Source organism: Bicyclus anynana, chromosome 17 (genome assembly GCF_947172395.1).
Source record: "Bicyclus anynana chromosome 17, ilBicAnyn1.1, whole genome shotgun sequence".
Taxonomy (NCBI): Eukaryota; Metazoa; Arthropoda; class Insecta; order Lepidoptera; family Nymphalidae; genus Bicyclus; species Bicyclus anynana.
Genome location: NC_069099.1, coordinates 149,525 through 172,087, shown reverse-complemented (window position 1 = coordinate 172,087; position 22,563 = coordinate 149,525). Strand labels below are relative to the sequence as shown.

Below are 22,563 nucleotides of genomic sequence, written 5' to 3'. Positions count from 1 at the left end.
TAATTTCTTAAAATGCACACAACTGAAAAAGTTGGAGGTGCATGCCCTGGACCGGATTCGAACCCACACCCTCCGGAATTGGAGGCAGAGGTCATATCCACTGGGCTATCACGGCCTTCACGGCCGCATTGGGCCAGCGTGGTGGACTATTGGCCTTACCCCTCTCATTCTGAGAGGAGACTCGAGCTCAGCAGTGAGCCGAATATGGGTTGATGACGACGAGGTACAGATAGGTAGATAGGTACTATCAAAAGAAAAACACTTAATATTTCATAGCCCGACCTAGGAGTCGAACCCGAGGTCTCATTATCCGAAACCACATAGACTATAAGCATTGGATAGTTATTTATGGCGAAAGTTTGTGCGAGTGTGTAGGTATGTTTGTTACTCCTACACGCAACAACTACCTACAGTACCGATTTTGGTCAAATTTCGAATGAAGATAAAATAATAGAATTATACCCTGAATTACCATATAGACTTTGTGGTAACTAACGCATAAACGAAGAACTAAAATAAACAATTAAACATTAATAATATCTAAAGAAACTGCATCGATATTGCTATGAATAAAACAACAACACCATATTTATCATAATTTATTAAATAGAACCTTAATAACTAATAAATTCTTTATTCACTAGATGCTAAACTTTGGCATGCATGCACGTATCAATTCCTAACCTTTGGCTTTGGTAAGCACACATTCACCTAAACTTCTTAACCGACTTCAAAATAGTCCTGCTATTTTCTTTTTGTAGGGATATTTGTAAGTACATATCGTGATTTAGACTAAAGTAACGACTTCTACGTCAGAATTACGCTCCATCAAGTTTATGGAACTGCAATATGTGAGCTGATCCAACGAAATCAATTGTCCTTATCGAAATGAGGATAAATTGTATAGTTTTGATAATGTAAATAGGGTTGAGGGTATTTTAAATGTAACTTACATTTTTGTAATACATTCATTGCCCCATATCTTGTAAACTCTGAAAACCAGCAGTCAATAAATACAGCGAATCCAAATGGTTCACCCATTTGAGACACGACGATCACACTTATGCCCTCATTTTGCTTCAGGGCTTAAAATATAATTAAACGATGCGAACTGAGCCTACTTGAGTTTTTATATGATTTGCTTTTTGATCCCCAACACTCTCCGATATCTGGAACCACTGAATACAGGCTGTTCTAGTCGTTACAAAAGGCCAGTGTCCAGCAGTGAACGTTCATCGGCTGGTTATGATTCATGTTCACACATGCATATGGACGGAGTTCTTAGTGCTGGTCCCGTCGTCCAAGTCCTTCAGCAATGGCGCCGAGCCACACATGCGCATGTTGTTGGTGTAGGGGATGATGCCGACGAGGATACCAGCGAGGATCACCCACAAGCCGCCGACGTAGAATGTCAAGTCCCAGCTTTTGGTTATGTCGAAGAGCAGACCTGGTTACAAGAGAAAGAAATGTTAGACTAGAAGAAACAGTAGGATAAAGGTGTAGGCAAATAAACGAATTATAATGTTTTTTTAATTTCTTGGACATAACTCCTATATGGAATGAGATTGGATTGAGGAAGGATCCTTTCAAATAAAATTAATCAAATGTAGAAAAAATAGCGTTAGCACTTCATATATCTATATTATAATTAAACCTGTGCCAAAGTGAAATTACATTTATGTGGCGAGTCAACATGTGCCGTATCGACACGACAAATACTCGTATTTATAGGTCGTGTCGACACGTGGCACAAGATGTCAATTCATACATTTAGTATGAAACCGATTCGGTTCTGAGGCATTATGATACGACATGTCAGATAGATATAATTCAAGCTTTGAAATAAAGGGCAGAAACAGAATGTTTGTGGTCCTACAGCCTTTTGAATAATATCAATGAGTTTTATCCCAACTGTCACAGTCACCATATACGAGTATTTTCCGCAAGAAGAAGTAGTTCCAATTAAACTAACTCTGTGTGTTTATTAAGCATTAAAAAATGGTCCTTCGAGCCGGATACAAATAATTAATATAGCTCATAAAGGTGGTCCACACAGATGGCCAATGCCTTGACTCAGCAATATCAACTCATATCCCAGCGTGTAGTATGGGCATTAATTCGATCTGAATGACCGGAGTGTAGACGTAGGAACTAGCGTACCAAATGGTCCTTCGAGCCGGATATAAATTGTTAACATACCTCTTATAGGTAGTCTACACAGATAGCCAATGCCTTGACTCAACAATATCAATCCGTGTCCCAGCGTGAAGAAATCAATGGGCACCAATTCTATCAGAATGACCGGAGTGTAGACGTAAGAGCTAGCGTACAAAATGGTCCTTCGAGCCGGATACAACTAGTTAACATACCTCCTATAGGTGGTCCACACAGATGACCAATGCCTTGACTCAGCAATATCAATCCATATCCCAGCGTGAAGTAGTCAATAGGCACCTGTTCGATTGAAATGACCGGAGTGTAGACGTAAGAGCTAGCGTACAAAATGGTCCTTCGAGCCGGATACAACTAGTTAACATACCTCCTATAGGTGGTCCACACAGATGGCCAATGCCTTGACTCAGCAATATCAATCCATATCCCAGCGTGAAGTAGTCAATAGGCACCAGTTCGATCAGAATGGCCGGAGTGTAGGCGTACGAGCTAGCATAGGACCAGCCGAAGATGACAGACACGACTGCCAAAGCCCAGTAGTTGTTGATGCAGAGAGGGTAGGCGGCGATAGAAATGCCACAGATGAATAAGCAAATTGCGAACGCTTTTGTGACATTTATCCAGGGTTGGTCGCCGGCCCAGCCAAGTACTACCTAAAAAAATTAACAACATTTTGAGCAGTGAATGGAGCAGTGAGTGCGCATGTCGGAAGGATCCCTAAAACCTGCATCCGGAGTCACGAGACTCTGGGACTGCTCAAGGTATTCTCTGTCATTCCAGGGTCTTATTTTGGTTAGACTTTGATTTTTAATTAACAAACTTGCAAATTCTGACAAATATTGCAAATTATAACCTTCTGAATTTGTAATGCACTTCTGAGTCTGCTAAAAATATGTTTATTCTAAAATTATTTTAATGTAATTAGAACTTACAATACCAATACCGCTGGCGATGCCAACAATAGCAATCATGGTGGCGCCGCCCTCCATGTTGACGGCAGACATGTAGGACTTGAGGAAGAAGTAGGGGATGATGGCCCACACGGCCAGGATCAGCGACGCCATGTTGAACAGGAAGAAGTGAAACTCGGTGAACATGCGGAAGTCAAAGGTCGACTTTAAACCGTCTATCAGGCGGTCGTACCATTTCTAGAAAAAAACAAGTGACAATTACATTAACAACGAAGCGACCTTTTTCGTCCAAAAACCCCCAGTGCCTGAAGACGAAAGTCTTCAAACAGTGTGTGTTGCCAGTGATGACTTGATCGCTTACTTATCAAACCTTAGGCTCAAGTCACTCAGCGGGCTATGCTTCGAATTCGATCGAATCAGGAATGAGGAGATCCGCAGACGAACCAAAGTCACTGACATAGCTCAGAAAGTCGGGAAGCTGAAATGGCAATGGACAGGCCACACAGTTCGAAGAGCCGATAGACGTTGGGGACCCAAGGTGTTGGGATGGCGACCGGACCAAAGATATCAAGCGGGTTGCAGGGATCCACTGAATGCTGGAGGCTCGAGACCGTTGTGTTTAGGAGTGACCATGCAAGAGGAATGGCGATGGATAGTGAGGCTTGCCACCGCGCCCAAATGACGACCACGACCACTCTGCCAAGAGTGTAACGACGAAGAAGAAGAAGAATGCAAGAGGTGTATGTCCAGCAGTGGATGTCTATCGATGATAATGATGGTGATGGTGATGATACATTAACAAATCATCATCATTATCATTTACTCTCTTCTTGTAGGAACGGTCTCGAGCCACATTTCTTGTGCATCTCAGAACCCTGCACTGTTTGGTGGTCGCATTGGAACGTGGTGGATATGGAATTTAGCAAATTTTCCAGGGCCAGACCCAGAGCTGTACAAGTATAAAGTGTAATTTTATATTATCTCTGTTATAATATAAGAAATTATATCCCCGATCGCTATTATAAACCTTAGCAAACCTTAGGAAAAACCTGCTACTTTCCAAAAGCCACCAAGGTCCAGACCCCTTATTTACCTACCGTACTAAAGTATGATAATACCATCAGTTGATAAACCATGCTCTTAGATCATTACTGACTTTTATGAGTGTATTGTATACTAAACGACGCCTCGTGGTTTTACTCGCGTAGTTCCCGTTCCTATAAGAATACAGGGATAAACTATAGCCCATGACACTCACAAATAACGTAGCTTTCGAGTGGTAAAAGAATTTTTAAAATCGGTTTAGTAGTTCCAGAGATTACCAGGTTACCTCTTTATCTTATATTTTTACTGTGTCTTTATAATATTAGTATAGATTATTATAGTAGGTACTTGCATAGACAGTCATTTAAACCGGTTTCAAAAATAAATGTTATGACAGCGTCATATAGGATTAACTGGATCCACATATAATCACTTTTTATGTACTAAATGATAATAGTGTTTAACTACAAACAAAGTAATCTATATCCATATCAAGATCATTTATTTTTTTAATGATCTTGATATGGAAATAGCTTCTATTGTCGTAAACACAGTGTTAAGGAAAACACTGAATGCATGTTGATACAATTAAATTTTTACCAGTAAATACTTAGCGTGCGAATCGGTACATAACTCGGTTGTGTACGTATTTATTTATCCTTATTAAGCATTTAAAAAATTCATCTCACGTTGTTTGATTATTAAATCCTAAACTTATGAACCGATTTTGATGAACGAAGATGTCCCACTCTCCATACATTGTTTGCCCCAGATAAAAAAAAACGTTAATGCGTCACAATGAAACTTTTACGATTGGATTGAGATCTAGATTAATTTATAAGTTTTATTTTTGATCCTACGAGTAAACAGCAGGGTTATTGCATAACATAACATCTCACATAATACCTACCTATCTAGAAAGTAAAAATTAAAATGATTTTTAAAATCCCACTATTTCCTAGAAAAAATTTTATTATTTATATTTTTGGGTCTCTTGGTATTTTTTATTTCACCTGGGGCAATTTTGGGACATCTCCTTTGCATACTGTGTGCAACAAAATTCAACGTCAGAAAAAATATTTCAAAAATAGAAGAAAATACCTATTAAATGCTATCGGACGCCCGCAACTTTGTTTGCGTGAAATACCTTTGATTTTTACGGTATAAAAAGTAGCCTAAATATTGTTTAATAACTTCCTCTATCTGCCAGTGAAAGTCCCGCTAAAATCAGTTCAGGATTAAATTAACCAGGACCAGACATTAACCCGGACAAACAGACAGACAGACGAGAATTAAAAAAATTTATATTGTTATAGTTTCGTGTAAATAACTATAAGCACTTGATAAAACACAGTTATCTTGAAATCTCAAACTTCTCAGACACTTCAATTTTATTTAGGTATTGATACGCGATTTTAATATTTGTATTATAAAGTTTTGTGTTCAAAATTAATTAATTTTGTAAATTAACTAGGTAAGTTTTAAAAATTACTATGTTTTTTTTTAATTTAATTGTTTAAATAAATCATTAAATTTAGATATCCGGCGGCAGTTATATTTATAGATAAGTTTATTTCCTATACTTTCACGTACAAGACATGATATTTTATTTGCAAATCTATGCAATATGTAAGTCGTGTATAACATTTTTATTATGGCGGGGTCTCAAACAGTGGAGGACAGACATCGTGAGGAAACCTGCATACCTGAAAATTTTCTTAATTACTCTCTATGTGTGTGAAGTCTGCTAATCCGCATTGGGCCAGCATGGTAGACTGAGGCCTAGCCCCGTAACCCCTCTCATTCTAAGTGGAGACTCGTGCTCAATAGTGAGCCGAATATGGGTTGTTTATTATGATGATAGTCATACTTTCATAAATCATACCAATACGCCCAGTTTTGCATTCTCATCATATGCATCTGTCCTAAAGGTGATTGATTGATTGGAGATATTGACATTTTGCTTATCTTACCTTTTCGTTATCAGAACCGGACCATATCGACCACGTAGAATTTCTATAGATATCAGGTAGAGACGATGCACGTAGCTTGTACCTAGGAATGTTCATCATGGCTCCTCTGTACATCATCGAGCCCTTGTATAGAGGCATATCTCTCAAGTAATGATGGTCTGTGGATATTTGCCTTGATATCCAGTTCGCTTGAGCAGGCTGGATAGGTACGCCTTTACTTGGCTCTTTAGGAATTGCAAGTGCGTTTGACGGTTTAATATCTGCTTCTTTAGGAGCTAAGTCTTTCTTTATTGCTTTATTTTGCTCAGTTTCTTGCTTGAATTCATTTTGTGTTTTTGGTTTCTTAGCCATTAGTGTCATGTTCATTTTCGTTGGTTCTTTCACAGATATAGGAGGTTCTACATTTACGTTTTCCTCGGAGCGTCTCCTCGTGAGTATGTGTGGGTAGTTGTGGAGTATTATATTGTAAAGGCGTTTGTTTGTCATCAATTTCTCTATCACCTCCGCTGGCACCTGGAATAACAGAATTTTAAATGTTTATAATAATAGCGTAACAGTACAATAAATGCAGTTGAAAGCTTTTTGTAACGAGTGTATTACGTGGACTTACTTGATCATGATGTTGTACAAACGTAGGAAGATGTACATCAGAATTAGCTCTTTTGGTAGCTATCTCCGCATTCATTTGCGTAGTAGCCTCCAGCTTTTCAGCTTCTGCTACTGATGTGGTCAGCATAGCCAGAATGTACTCAGGACTTCTTCCACTCTTTAATAAATCATTTAACTCATCGGCGTCTAGGTAAACTGATTCATTACCAATCGATTTAGATGATATTGAGCCAGCACTTGACGATCTTCTAGACCTCGACTTCTTTGCCTCCATTTTTTCTCTATGTTCTTTAATTATTATCCAGTCCGGGTCCCTCATTAAAGCTCCGCACACACACATATTCAAAACAGTTCCACCTAGCAGAACGAGTGTATTCCTCCAGTCATATATTTGCAGCAAATAGTTCGTCAGTGGTGAATACACCAATGTACCAAAACCTACACCAGTGTGAGCTATAGACACTGCTAAAGTCCTTCTTTTGTCAAACCAAAACGCAACTGACACTACTGCGGTAACGTAGAAAATGCCCATCGAAAAACCACTTATAACACCTAATGTTACACACAACATTTCAATACTATTACTCAGCGATGCAAGCAAGAAACCGATAGTCGACAGTATACCGGCGGCCATGTTCATAGTTCTGCATCCATACCTATCTACTAAAGCACTCATAATTGGTCCGGAGATCAGAGGTATTGAAATAAATAAGCTACCTATTAGTGACGTTTTTGATTGTGAATCTTGGAAATAGTTGATAAATTCTTCATGTAGTATACCGAAGGAATATGTGAGTCCATCAGCACACGACGCGGTGAGGAATGCAGCGAACACCACAACCCAACCCCACCCTCCGTCAGGTATTGGTGGCAGTTTGTCATCATCTTTGGAGCATATACTGTCAATATCATCCAGCCCCTCAAATTTAACTCGTTCTCCAGGAGGTGATTCATCCTTAGTATAATGTACGACATCTTTTGTATAATTGTCCTCTAATTTAAGCGAGTTAATTTTGTTGAGGTCTTTCAAATCTTGGCCATTTTCATCTCGAGCAACATCGTTAGGTTTTTTAGTTTCGTTGCCAACCATTTTTGTATTTTGTTCCGTCTAGCTTACGATATCTCATAAATTACTTGTAATCTGAAACAAAATTGATAATAAATGATTGATTTCTTCCTTCCTTAGGTTACTAGGATTTGTTTATGCCAAATCAGCACTTTGTACTTCGCTACTATCAGGAAAATGAATGATGATGAATTTGATGAGTGCTGATAAAATTCATAGACAATGTTATCTACAGTCAAGCTACATCCGAAGCCTATCGATCAATAAATAATAAATATTTATTTTAGATTGATAAATATTTGTTGTATTTTTAACCGACTTCAAAAAAGGAGGAAGTTCTCAATCCGACGCGTATGGTTTTTTTAATGTTTGTTACCTCATAACTTCGTCTTTTTAAAACCAATTTTGAAAATTCTTTTTTTGTTTGGAAGAAGTATACTTTCAGTTTGGTCCCATTTCATTAACATGAAAATCGGTTCAATCATTTTGTATTAAAATCAAAATAACTGAAATACGTTTTTGAAGCCGGTTCCATTTTTATGTAAAGATTATGTATTTTATTAAAATTGTTACAAAATTTTTAAAACAGGACAAATATTGAGAAAAATGTAATGTCATCACTGTTTTTAAAGAATACGTATTTGCTATACTGTCTTTTGTGAACATGATAAGATACCAGCGGATGAAAATCGATTTTCCCATCACATTGAGCCTTCTTTTAGGGCGTAATTTTTCAAAATCTACCACTATCGACGCGGTGCAAAACCAAAGTCCGAATATTAGGCCTATTTAAAAATCTGATCTTTTAAAGTAAGAAATTTGGACAATTTTTCAGTTATTTTACTTTCAAGAGCCAACTATAAAAACGAATATTTTTAAAAAACGGAAATAAACAAAAAGTTTCAAAATTCGAAGGAACGAAGTTATGAGTAAGAAACAATAAAAAATACACAATTTGAAAACCTTTTTATTTTAACCTTTTAATAAATTTGGTTAAAAATAGTTATAACTGTTTACTTTGATAATAATTATTACGTTATAAGTTTGCTATTTTTAATTTTCCTTTATTATATATGACTTCGGTATTTGTAATTTGTAATTCATGACATATACTTATTAGTTATGGAAACTTTACGCTATGACTCAACTATATAAATCAGAATTTTGTTTGTTTTAAAGCTATTGATTTACGAAGGTAAACATGTCTGGTTAGGCGTCTGAGATAATAATTAATACACAATGTGAAGTAAAGTATATATGTAGTAAATATATATAAGCCGAGTCAGCGGGAATAAAAACACAACTGCCTTTTTCACCAGAATTATCGCATATAATCTATTGTATTTATAATACATAAGAATAATCAATGATAATACATGGGTATTTATGCACTTTTACATATAATTATTGACTTTTTCCTCACACCGATCTCTCTTTTGTCCTCTCTCTACCATATATCCTTTCCCTCCAACTCGTCGACCCACTACGTCACTCTCTCTGCTCTGATTGGTCAATGTTTCTCTGCGTCGACGCTATTGGCTGATTACAGTAAACTTACGTCTAAAAATCTAACAAATCACATTTAAATAGTTTAAAGAGAATAGCTTAATTAATTTATCTGCTTCCAAATTTACGGAGTATCGACTATGGGATTTGTGGCCATCTTTAACAGAACCTAACATATAGTATACCATTTTACGCATTTTTTAATCAAACAATAGCAATCTGAAAATAGTTTTGTTAATGCTGTTTCCCTAGAAAAACCGTTGCTAAAAACTATTTGAACATGAAATCGTAATTACCTAAATTTTCTCAAGTATAAGAATTTGGTGAAATTGCATTTTTTACGCTTTACTATTTTCCAACTATATTTGCAACACCATTTTATTTTTTAGAGTTTTACAAGTAATTTACAAATTTTCTTAAAATTAATCGAAATAAAAGACATCCATTGTCAATATGTACAATAATTAGATTTTATTAATAGTTACAATTTTACTATTATTCTATAACCAAAAAAATAATACACAAAAAATACATAATAATGAATAACATAAACCAGCAAGTAATAATTAATGAAATATGAATTACCTACACAATTATTTTCAGAATTTATACACACACATAAAAATGTAGACAGAGAAAAGTATACATAATTTGCAGTTTTCTATTACGAATAAACAAAAAGCCGGCAATGCAATGGCAGTACTTGGTATTCACGATTATGGGGTAATGGAGTGGTAATCACGTACCACCATGTGACCAGCCTGTCCATTGGCTGCTATGTATATAAAACACTTTTTTTAACTAACGCTCTACCTAGCCTGGCTTAGCACAGGCGCAATGACTAATATGATGTCATATTTGTCCTAAGGGAACAGACAAACGGCAAACATTTTTTAGACCTTTTTAACTGACTTCAAAAAAAGAACGTTCTATGATCGTTTTTATATAGCGGTAATAAGTCAAATCAAATCAAATCAAAATTTATTTATTGCGAATTCAGGTTACAGTCAGATCTTATTGAAATAAACACCAAATTCCGACTTACAGCTTGCAATATCATTATAAAAAACATTATAATTTACAATAATCAATTCACTATATAAATAATATATAAATAAGTCTATGGTACATTGTATATTTTTTTTAATATTGTATGTATTATTTTCAGAAGCTGTCAGTTTTTTAACCCGCGACGAAAAAAGATAAGACGGACGCAAAGACGGTGTTATAGCTTTGAAGTCGATGTCTGTCTATTTGTGTCATCATACTCTCAAACGGACGAACCGATTTCGATGCGGTTTTTTTTCATTTGAAAGCTAGTAAGTTAATAATTTTATTTTAAATTAATAGGTATTAGTTTTTTGGATTCCTTTCGTTCCATAGTCCACAAGGAACCCTTATAGTTTCGCCATGTCCGTCTGTCCTTCCGTCCGTCTATCTGCAGTTTAGCGCAGAGACTATTACTAAAAACATTACCCTACTTCAGACGCAGTCGGGTAAAAAACTGTAATTTAGCATGAGTATGTACCTATATACAAAATGTGAACAAAATCGTAAAATAAAAACTTGAAAAATATTTACCTCCCGTGCATGTAAAGTAGGGATAATTTTTCTTAATAGTTTTGTATTACATTGATTCAAAAAAATAAACAAAATCCAAATTGCCTGAATACATAAAAAAAATAGCTGTAAATAAATTTAGGAAGACATTATTTGATTTATTAATGAAAAAGTTGTACTATAGCGTCAATGATTACATGAGTGAAAACTTGAAATAGGGACATTAACCATAAAAGTGACATTTATATTGACATTTTTTATTGACATTTATATTAACATTAATTAATTCGAACTTTGTTTTATTTTTATTATTTGTAAATTTGTAATTTGTAAATTAATTTGTAAGATCTGTTAACTTTTGCACGCCAACTATGGCAGGATATGTGTTAAAATATAATATAAGACCTATGTACCTTGTAAAGAATAAAAAAAAAAAACAAAAATGTAAATGTACTATATTCTGGCGAAATAAAAATTGATTGATTGATTGAAAAAAATACTCACTATTTATAAAAGAGTTTTTGGTATAGCACCTATTCCACTATAGTTTTGTACATAGGTTATCACTTAGTACCTATGTGCTAATGATAAGACTATGCACCGGGCGGCACATCTCACGGTTGTACGCGGCACAGTCGGATGCTGTACTGAAGAGAAATCTCGCTTATATAGCAGCCTTCGCGAAACTATTGTCTGATAGGGTGACCAACTGACGTGTTAATGGGGACTTGAATCATCTTTATCTGCCTATTTTAACACAACAGGGCCAATCCGTCCTATTTAGGAGTGGAGGGAGTAAATCCGCGCCATGCTGCTAAGGCAGGTTGGCGGACTTATGTTAAATTCTGCATTTCTGCATATCGTCTCCAAAGAGTAAAAAAATCTTTTGTAGGTTTGGGTGTATACGATCCCCAATACTGTGATGGACCTGCCGATGCATAGATTTAAGCAATGTGTCAAGTAACATTTACTTAGTCGAGGTTACTACACCATTGATGAGTTCCTCAATGATAAAGATGCTTGGATTGGATCAGCTTCCACCTTCACACAAGAAGTAAAACTTTAAGAAATTGTAATGTTGTCATCAATTGTAAATTATAATATTGTATGATTTTTTTAAAAGAGCAACTGTTGAGTTTCTTGCCGGTATCTTCTCAGCAGAACCTGCCTTCCGAACCGGTGGTAGAATCTTTACAAATAGTCAACTGACGTAGAAGTGTTTTTAAACTAGGCCTACTTGAAATAAATGAATTTTGAATTTGAATTTTTGAATTTTGAACTTGAATTTAACGGCAGCTATCCGAATAAATGCGTTATAGATTTATGGACGTACTCTATAATATTCCTTTTTGCGGCATATAAGTACCCTCAATCTTAAAACTTGTAGCTTTATATTATTTGAAGCTTTTAGGGACTGTAAATATGACAATTTAGTTTATTCGATACATATGAGATATACGACAGACGAACAAAAAAGTGATGCTATAAAGTTTCCGTTTTGTCCTATTGTGGAACCCTAAAAACTTTAATATATTTGTCCAATCCATCTGTAATTTGCCTAGCTGTTTAATTTAATGGCTACTCGTTAAAAACATCCCTTGGGGTTTGAATTGTTGGGAGTGATTGGGGGTGAAAAATATTTTATTATATCAAGTCCTGAATTAACAATCAACAGTGAGGTTACCGTACTACACATAATACAGTGAAACTATTAATAGTAGACAATGAAATATAAGCGATAACGGGATTAATTGAAATAGTACGCGGGATGCTGTGACCTACAGATCCTTAACTCTGAGATAGACAGTCAACAGCAGTAGAACTTTTTAAAGAGCTTTAAAAGGTTTTATTTTCATTGATTTGCTGTATTATAGAGTTTTATTGCTTAAAGTGGAATGAATTTTATTCAATAACTAGCTGAAGTCGCGCGCGGGCACCCACGTGATTCCTGTTCCAGTATGAATACGGGGATAATATACATATAGTCTTTCCTTCTTAGCCTTCCTCGATAAATGGGCTATCTAACACTGAAAGAATTTTTAAATCGGACCTAATATCGAATTAGTAGTTCCTGAGATTAGCGTGTTCAAGCAAACAAACAAACAAACTCTTCGGCTTTATAATATTGGCACAGAAAACATATGTACAAGATATTAGTATCATTGACCTCTATAGGAGATCGATGATTAGTATAATAGCTTTAAAGTTGTGTAAAGGCACAAGTGAAGTGATTAATTCAATTTTCTCGGTGGATCAACAAAAGTTTTACTAAGGTTGTCTTCGTCTTGTTAAAGGATGACATGGCTTGACTATGACTTACTGACTGCCAACGACGGATGATGGACTATATTTGACCACTTTTACCCTAATACTAAAACTCGAGAACGGCTGAACGGATTTATCACTTGATATTAAAAAGTTCGTGGATATATAGAAAGGTTTAAAAGGTGAGAAAAATTAGAATAATTGCCGGGATAACCATAAAAACATTTTCTATTTCATACAAACATTTAAGAGTTAGAGGGTAGGGGTAGGTTAGGTGTAGGGTAGGGGTGGAGTAGTGTAGAGTAGGGATAGGGAAAAAGTGCAGATAAGAAACAATAAAAGAGCTCTTTAATCACAGATGTCGTCCGGTGAATTACTACCGGAATACATATTTCTATAGAAATTAAACTCCTAGCAGTCTTTATGGCTAATTGAAATAATTTAAACATAATTGGCTGTTGGTCCGGTGACCTTCTTTTTCGTTCCTGGGTCTTTTCCTGTGGATATCCTCTTTTATCATCCAGGCTACTAGCAAATGCCCTGCGGTTTCACCCGCGTAGTTTAGTTCCACTTCCTGTGGGAATATGGGAATTAAACATAGCCAACGTTACTTGGTAAAGATGTACCTTTTTAATGATGAAACACTTCAAATATCGGTTCATTTGTTTTTTGTGCTAATTTAACATAGGTACAAATAAACAAATAAAAAAACATAGTTTCAAATTGACAACCTCCACATTTTTTTGAAGTCGGCTAAAATTCAAATCTTACTTCTTTAAAATATTAGTGTAGACTACTAAAACACTAAATAGTATAAAAATAGGATAATATATAGAATAATTGATTTTTAGTAATTCCCAAAGGCTTAGTTTCTGATTTAATTGTTATGCTAAAAAAAATGTCATATTGCCTTAGAATAATTTAGCGTTTAGATTTTCAATATTATATTCTTAATACTTACTTATTAAATCTGTAGGTTACTGTGGACTCAGAATACAGAAAACCACCAGAAGCCACGTTTAGATGTCATTCTATAGTGCGCACTCAGAATACAGAAAACCACCAGAAGCCACGTTTAGATGTCATTCTATAGTTCGCAGTGTGTCCAAAAATTGTACACAACAGCCTGCACTCGTCGCAATTCTCACCCGCGTAATGTTGCTAGTACATGAGGCTGTTAAATTTTTCCCTATTTTGTGGTAAAAATTTATAATGTTAAAAGGAAAACAATAAGTGTACAGTTCATCACATTAAATGTTAACTTGTATGGTAAATAATAAAAACAGTGGGACCGGTTTTCTAGTGATTGCTAAGAGTCAGCAAGAAAATAAACTCTAAAAAATTTAAGACAAGGACAAATAAATAATAGATATAATAAGACGGTTATTATAAAACTTATCAACTAACAATCAAAAGAAATACATATTTACAATAATAATTTTATATATTCCATATAATTATATAATATTATTATTATAAATACGTATTTCAATCGCGTGCACAGTTATTATTATCTCGTCTTATTTCTCTAATTTTTATGTCTCTTAAAATTCAAGTATAAATAAGGCCATTTAATTGGTTTAATATCTTTTAAGAATGTGTTTTGAAGATAAAAATATTTTATTTAATCCTCTTGCTCAAACAAACAAGCAAACAAGTAGGTACACAAACAAACAAAAGACCAAACAAACACACGAAAACAAACAAATGTGCAAACAAACACACAAACAAACAAGAACGAACGAACTTATTATAATATAGCACGCCATAGTTATTTGTAAAATTTTAAAGCTTTAAGATTATTTTACACTTTCTTTATCTGCGCTGATTACCACAATTTTATTTCAACTTAATTGCCGGAACCTATGCCTACCTATTTAGTTGATTAGTATTTTACATAAATAATAAATCCTTGAATTGAAATTAAAAGTAGGGAAAATCAAAACAATTACATTGGCAACACTTACAAAATGAAGTCATCGGTTTCTATGACAACTAAATTCACGTAAAAATTATTCATTATTTTAACCTCAGAATACAGAAAACCACCAGAAGGAGTGATAGCGCAAAGAAGTGAAGCCATTTAAACTACACATTTTACGATTACTCACTCTGTGTTTGTCGTGTTGTTTAACGTGCTATACAGGTGACAAATTTAATTAAATTAAGCCGTCTTGTGCTATTCCTTCGTGTAAAAATGCCGTTGGTAGAAAAAAGAAACTGAATAGGATCACATTTCACGTGTAAGTAGCACAAATAAATATTCTTATGTTAAAATAATGAATAATTTTTACGTGAATTTAGTTGTCATAGAAACCGATGACTTCATTTTGTAAGTGTTGCCAATGTAATTGTTTTGATTTTCCCTACTTTTAATTTCAATTCAAGGATTTATTATTTATGTAAAATATTAATCAACTAAATAGGTAGGCATAGGTTCCGGCAATTAAGTTGAAATAAAATTGTGGTAATCAGCGCAGATAAAGAAAGTGTAAAATAATCTTAAAGCTTTAAAATTTTACAAATAACAATGGCGTGCTATATTATAGTAAGTTCGTTCGTTCTTGTCTGTTTGTGTGTTTGTTTGCACATTTGTTTGTTTTCGTGTGCTTGTTTGGTCTTTTGTTTGTTTGTGTACCTACTTGTTTGCTTGTTTGTTTGAGCAAGAGGATTAAATAAAATATTTTTATCTTCAAAACACATTCTTAAAAGATATTAAACCAATTCAATGGCCTTATTTATACTTGAATTTTAAGAGACATAAAAAATAGAGAAATAAGACGAGATAATAATAACTGTGCACACGATTGAAATACATATTTATAATAATAATATAATATAATTATATGGAATATATAAAATTATTATTGTAAATATGTATTTCTTTAGTTTGTTAGTTGATAAGTTTTATAATAACCGTCTTATTATATCTATTATTTATTTGTCCTTGTCTTAAATTTTTTAGAGTTCATTTTCTTGCTGACTCTTAGCAATCACTAGAAAACCGGTCCCACTGTTTTTATTATTTACCATACAAGTTAACATTTAATGTGATGAACTGTACACTTATTGTTTTCCTTTTAACATTATAAATTTTTACCACAAAATAGGGAAAAATTTAACAGCCTCATGTACTAGCAACATTACGCGGGTGAGAATTGCGACGAGTGCAGGCTGTTGTGTACAATTTTTGGACACACTGCGCACTATAGAATGACATCTAAACGTGGCTTCTGGTGGTTTTCTGTATTCTGAGATTTTAACATAAGAATATTTATTTGTGCTACTTATACGTGAAATGTGATCCTATTCAGTTTCTTTTTTTTACCTACGGCATTTTTACACGAAGGAATAGCACAAGACGGCTTAATTTAATTAAATTAGTCACCTGTATAGTACGTCAAACAACACGACAAACACAGAGTGAGTAATCGTAAAATGTGTAGTTTAAATGGCTTCACTTCTTTGCGCTATCACTCCTTCTGGTGGTTTTCTGTATTCTGAGACTGTGGACTATTGTCCAAAAAAAGATAAGAATGTCCTTGACGTACAAAGATAAAATCTACATAAAAATTGTAATGTCCTTTTGTCACAGCTATTCATCCATTCATATCACGCCGCAAAATGTCTAGCATTCCTATTATTAATATGGTACATAACTATCTATTTAAGTAGTAATCTGATGCTGGAAAAATAATAATAATATGGTACCTACTTAAAGTACATAACAACAAAATTTTGCAAAATACTACGTTTATTTTGCAAAAGACATCTTTTTTTTTATTCTCTACAAATTAACCCTTGACTACAATCTCACCTGATGGTAAGCGATGATGCAATCTAAGATGGAAGCGGGCTAACTTGTTAGGAGTGGGATGACATTCACACTTCTTTCAGTTTCTACGTCATCGTTCCGTAACGCTAAATCGCTTTGCGGTAGGTACGTCTTTGTCGGTAGGGTGGTAACCAGCCACGGCCGAAGCCTCCCACCAGCCAGACCTGGACCAATTAAGAAAACCTCAATCGGTCCAGCCGGGGATCAAACCCAGGACTGCGCCACGGAGGCCGTCAAATGTAACGCCTATAGTCTAGTTACATGTATATAATTATGTATTCTGTGGTCAAGTCATAGTCAATATTACAAAGAAATAAAGGTGGTACTGGGGGTAATCACTGGAACTACCGGAACCGATTTTGAAAATTCTTTTTATACTAGAAAGCCAGACGGACGGAGGGATGGATAGACAGACGGACATGACGGCATAAGGGTCAAAGGTTGAACCTTCTCCTCGCAAGCTAATAGTACATTTATAATATCTCGGAAGCTCGGAAACTGTTCCTCCTTCATCAGAAGATTTTGTTCCTCCTTCATCATTCTACCACAGGACTCGGAAAGTACCTTCACTAAGATTTGGCCTCACTTAAATTATTATCAGTATAATTTATTCTTCGGCCTCGCCTTTTCCCGTTTATTATTTTGTACGCTTTTTTTAAGCCATTTTGTAAGCCATTTTTTACGATCCTTTGCGTCATCGTCTGTCATGCCCTTATCTTTCAGGTCCTTCGGACCTTCGTTAACCACGTTGTTGGTGGTCTTCCCTTCCCCCGCTTCTTAGTATCCATGGAAAATTATCAGTATCATTTACTTGCAAGAAATAAATGATACGATAATTTAAATTTTTTTATTTACATTTTATCATGTTGTTATATAGGTAATAACTAATAAGTAACAATGTCTCACCATTAATCCTACTAATATCATAAACAGAGTGGTTGTAGAATTACGTAATAAATGTCGTTATAAGTCGCTAGGTCAAGAAAGAAATATTATCAATTTAAAAATATTGAAGAGTCAAAAATCCCTGAAAATACCCCTAGAAATTTCTGACCCCTAAAAAATCCCATCGCACTTATTTACCCCCTAAATCTAGAGGGAAACCCCCTAAGTTGGTAACCCTGACACAACGTTCTCTAGCCGTCAATAGCCAGCGGCTCCCTGCAACCCGCTTGATCTCCTCGATCCACCTAGTGAAAGCATTGCTTATTTATTGTAATTCTTATGACTCTTACATCTGTTACCTAATTCTTTATCCGCAAAAGGTGCAGTCGGCAAACGTCCGATAATCCAGATAAACTGTAGATTGCAACGAAAACGATATTTCGGCGAGATGGACGTCTTGACAGTTGTTTGCCCTTTAATCATCATGACCTCGAAAGATAAAAGAAAAAGAATGGTTCTTTGTTTTTACAAACAAAAAGATTTGCATTATCATTCTTATTTTTGACATGAGATCATCGAGACCTGAGGCTCTTTCTAACATTCATAAAGCTCAGGAACAAAATTGCAAGTTGGTATAGACCTCGGCAAGTAAGTTGTAACAAAATGGCGGTCAGGGGCGTAGTAGTACCGCTGTACCAGCTAATGATATTTTATACTAAAGATGGGTCACTAGCGCATCAAAACTAAGGCGGACAAATGTGGAAAAACTTAATTTCACCCAGTTTCTTATTAAACAACGAACGTTATTAAAACAAAATATACCTAAATATCCTCTACAATGTCACAGTAGATATAACAAGACAATGTCGAGTTGTGTGTTCAGGAAGTGTAAAAACTATATATACCTATAAATATATAATGGAAATGCATACCTATTCGCTCGCTATTATCGCCCATGGATATAGAACCACATAAAAGCTTTATAATTAATAAAGCTTTTATTTACTGATATTTTTTTACATAATATTATTGCAACATTCATTGACATTGATTGTTCTTTCTTCAGCTTCCGAAGGCAAGCATAAACCTTCTCCAGACACTTGCATAATCCTCTGTCCCTTGCTTTCTTTCTCCTGTTGTCTGTCTGAGGTCATCCTCCGCCAGTATAAAGCCATAATAATAATAGCCTTTATTAACAATTTACCTTAAGATAAAAAAACTATACAATATAAAACAAAATTACGACACCGGTCTTGCCTTTCGGCATAGGCCTCCCCCAAGATCTTTCATGCCTTGCGATCATGAACTTTCCTTTTCCAAAGTGTTCCTGTCATCTTCAAATCATCTTCCCATCTTCTTAATGGCCTGCCGCGTTTCCTTTTGTTGTCTCTAGGGTACCAAACAGTTACGTCCTTAGCCCAATTTGCGTTTTTGTTTCGCATTAAATGACCAGCCTATTTCCATTTAAGGTTTCTGATTGTATACGTCGTATAAAGCCATAGTACCTACTCTAAAAATCCCATCAATCCGTGGGAAACTAAAATAAGCAACATATTATAGATATTTGAGTCTGTTACCTATCAAAAACACAGATAAGTAAAGATTATCTCTACCCGGGACTCTACCTCAAACTCGCCACTCAGAGATACAATACACGCGTACCTAAAACTCAATCTGTTGAATTTTGACTGATTTGCTTACGATAAACGAACGAGATAAGATTCGTTAAGTACAGGAAATACCCAAATAAGCAGACGACAATGTATCTACGCCCACAGAAAAGTGGTATTGAAACAACTAAGACTGATTTGTTTTACTGTAGCACTTGTAAATATCTCACCAGTAGCGTCACTAAGAACGCGTAGCTAGGTAGGGTAGGGCTAGCAAAAATGTACTCCAACAGTGGGTACAAAGGAGGCACGGAATAGTTACCTTACACAGGTTCTTTCGGGGCACGGCTGCTTCGGTAGATACCTGTGGACGGTGGCCGGTAGAAAGCCTACCGAGGTGTGCCATGAGTATGGCTGTGCCTCTGATACCGCACAGCATACTCTGCTAATTGTCCCAATTGGGTAGAGCCTGTAATTGGTCGAGACTTATCTCTATCAGGCGTCATAAAAGCCATGATTATAACAGCCATGACAATAACACAAATAATGATAAATCCTGGGAAGCTGTAGCCTCATTCTGTGAAATTGTAATGTCACAGAAGGAGGCGGCGGAAAGGTTAAGAGAGGTTGACTTGGAGTGTCATCCTATCCGCCGTAGAAGAGCAGGACGAAGGCGGCTCGCTCACGACCGCCATTTGCCTCCTTGACGAGGACGTCCAGGTGACAGATACAGGGAATTTGTCGCTCACTGGATATAAATCCTCGAGTTGTGGACGTTTTTAGTGTTCCCGAAGCGATTTTAATAACACAACAGGAGAGCTTGATTACGAGTGCCGCTGGCTGAGTTGCGGTAGTATATAAAATGTTCCCGCGGCTCAGTCATCAGGCGGTGGGGTGGAGGCGGTCGGAACACCGTGGGGTTTTAGTCGGTTGAAGTCCGACATAACCATGCCTCCCCGTGGCGAGAAGGTATCCATGAGGATTTCCCCACCAAAAAAAAAGGGCTAGCAAAATGCCACGACTTATAGGGCCCCCAGACATGGAACATGCATGGAACTCAGCATTTCATTATGTATAGAATTTCATCATGATTTTCATAGCTGGATATGCAGGTCCTGTCATCAGGGGTTCCTGACTGCTGTACACAGAAACTGCTATTTCTGGCACAAAAAATGCTGTAGGTTAGAAATTTCTTCAATAGTTTTTCTATTTATTTCATCATCATCATCATATCATCATTATTATCATTATCAGTCTTTTGACTACTGGACAAGTTGAAGTGGCAATGGGCAGGGCACAGTTCGAAGAGCCGATGGACGTTGGGATCCCAAATTGCTAGAACAACACCGCACCGGAAAGCGCAGTGTTGGTGGACCTCCCACTAGGTGGACTTAAGACACCAAGCGAGTTGCAGGGAGCCACTGGGGGCACGAGACCATTTTGTTTGAAAGTCCATGCAAGAGGCCTATTGAATAATAAGCTAAAGTTCTAAAGGTAAATAAGATAAATATGAAAAGATAATTTGAATCCTACACCCACTTATGTAACAGAAACACTTGCATGCCTAACATGCATAAAGTAACAAATACCTATAAACTGAGATGCGATAGCCTGACTCACCTCATTTTAGGAAGGTGAATGTTTGTCAGCCTGTAATCCTACCTTATGTAACCGTAAGTACGATAGCCCAATGCATTATGGTGTTTAAATTGTAATGGCCTTGGAAGATAGCAAGTTTCAAAGTTTGAGATACTCAATTGTCCAAGTTTATGACGTAATATTAATATTGCTACAGTATATCATGAGGAATCATGTCCACCAATCGTCAGTCCGTTAGCTTAGTGGTTTGTTATAGACCTTTACAGTTCCAATTTCCGAGCGAGCGAGCAATTCGCAAGCAGCCCCTCACCTTCTATCATACACGGCAAAGTAGTGACGTAACGTCGTCGGCCAGCACACGGCAAACCTACTTACAGATCGTGCGGATTAAATTAACTTGACACCGGGCTAGAGTGATGTTTGTACTGTGTTTTTATGGGTGTGTTTGGTAGCCAGATGTCAAGTTGATGCGCACGGTTTATACTTTAATCACAGATTAATCAATAATATACAGATGGAGCGTACGGAACACGACGATGTCGTAGTCTCCAAATACGATATTCAAAAACGAATACATTCTCGAGTCAGAACTGTCACACGTCACGGGTCGTGAACAGATCACGAATCGTCACATCAGTAATTTTCAATATTATTCAAGAAAAATGGCGTCATAAGTTTTGAAATATTTTAAAAACTGTTCACAAAAACTAAAGAAATAAGATGGAGAATTTTTTATTGGTAATTATTGACTATTGTATTGATTGTTGTTAGTGTTAAATTTTGAAATATTCCACTCTGGTTCCTCTGTGCTGTGACTTTAATTTAAGGACCATAGACTTAACTTACCTAACAGCATTTCTCTAATGCGGTAAGTATGTCTCGCTATCACAGGCTCTCAGCTCTTGTTCAGACGTTTTATAAAGTTACAAGAATTACAGTGATAAACATTTCCGTCTGATAACGTCAAATCCCTGATTTGTGATACTCAAGTACGTACAGTTCGCTGATCGAATCAAATGATGAGATCTGAATGGATTTGACGACGCGACGTGCATTATTATACAAGAATATTGTTGTTTTTCAACTCCTTTTATGTTACCGCCTTCCTTATAAATAACTAACTGATACGCGACTTCGTCCTCGTAGAATTCAGTTTTTTTACAAACCCCGCGAGAACTGTCTCCATCCCGGAGGAATTCGGGGATAAAAAGTATGTAGCCAATAGGTATGTTGTTCAATAACTTTCTCTAAGTTCAAAATTCCACAAAAATCGATCAAACCGTTCTATTAATTAGCCGGACAAACATACTCTACAGGGTTCCCTCCTCTTAGCAAGGTTATGGAGCTTAGACCCACCACACTGCTCCAATGCGAGTTGACGGGATGACTTGGTTAACTATACACACATCTGACCAGTGTACCTAGTGGCAGTTTTCAATGTTTTCATACTGTGACGACCGCGTAACTGTAAACGCGAATTTTTAAGGAATTGAAACAGCGCCATCTATTGACACTACTGCACAGCTGT

General features: G+C 36.0%; 1 protein-coding gene across 1 annotated transcript; it reads right to left on the bottom strand.

Moving 5' to 3' along the window:
* Positions 1-583: 583 nt before the first annotated feature.
* LOC112049306 (monocarboxylate transporter 14) lies at positions 584-11,481 on the bottom strand. The gene is made up of 6 exons (XM_052886547.1): positions 11,346-11,481; positions 6,711-7,850; positions 6,101-6,613; positions 3,105-3,320; positions 2,540-2,825; positions 584-1,447 (listed from the first exon to the last, which is right to left on the bottom strand). The coding sequence occupies exons 2-6, from the start codon at positions 7,797-7,799 to the stop codon at positions 1,257-1,259; spliced, it is 2,295 nt and encodes a 764-aa protein (XP_052742507.1). The 5' UTR covers positions 7,800-7,850; positions 11,346-11,481; the 3' UTR covers positions 584-1,256.
* Between the last annotated feature and the right edge of the window lie 11,082 nt (positions 11,482-22,563).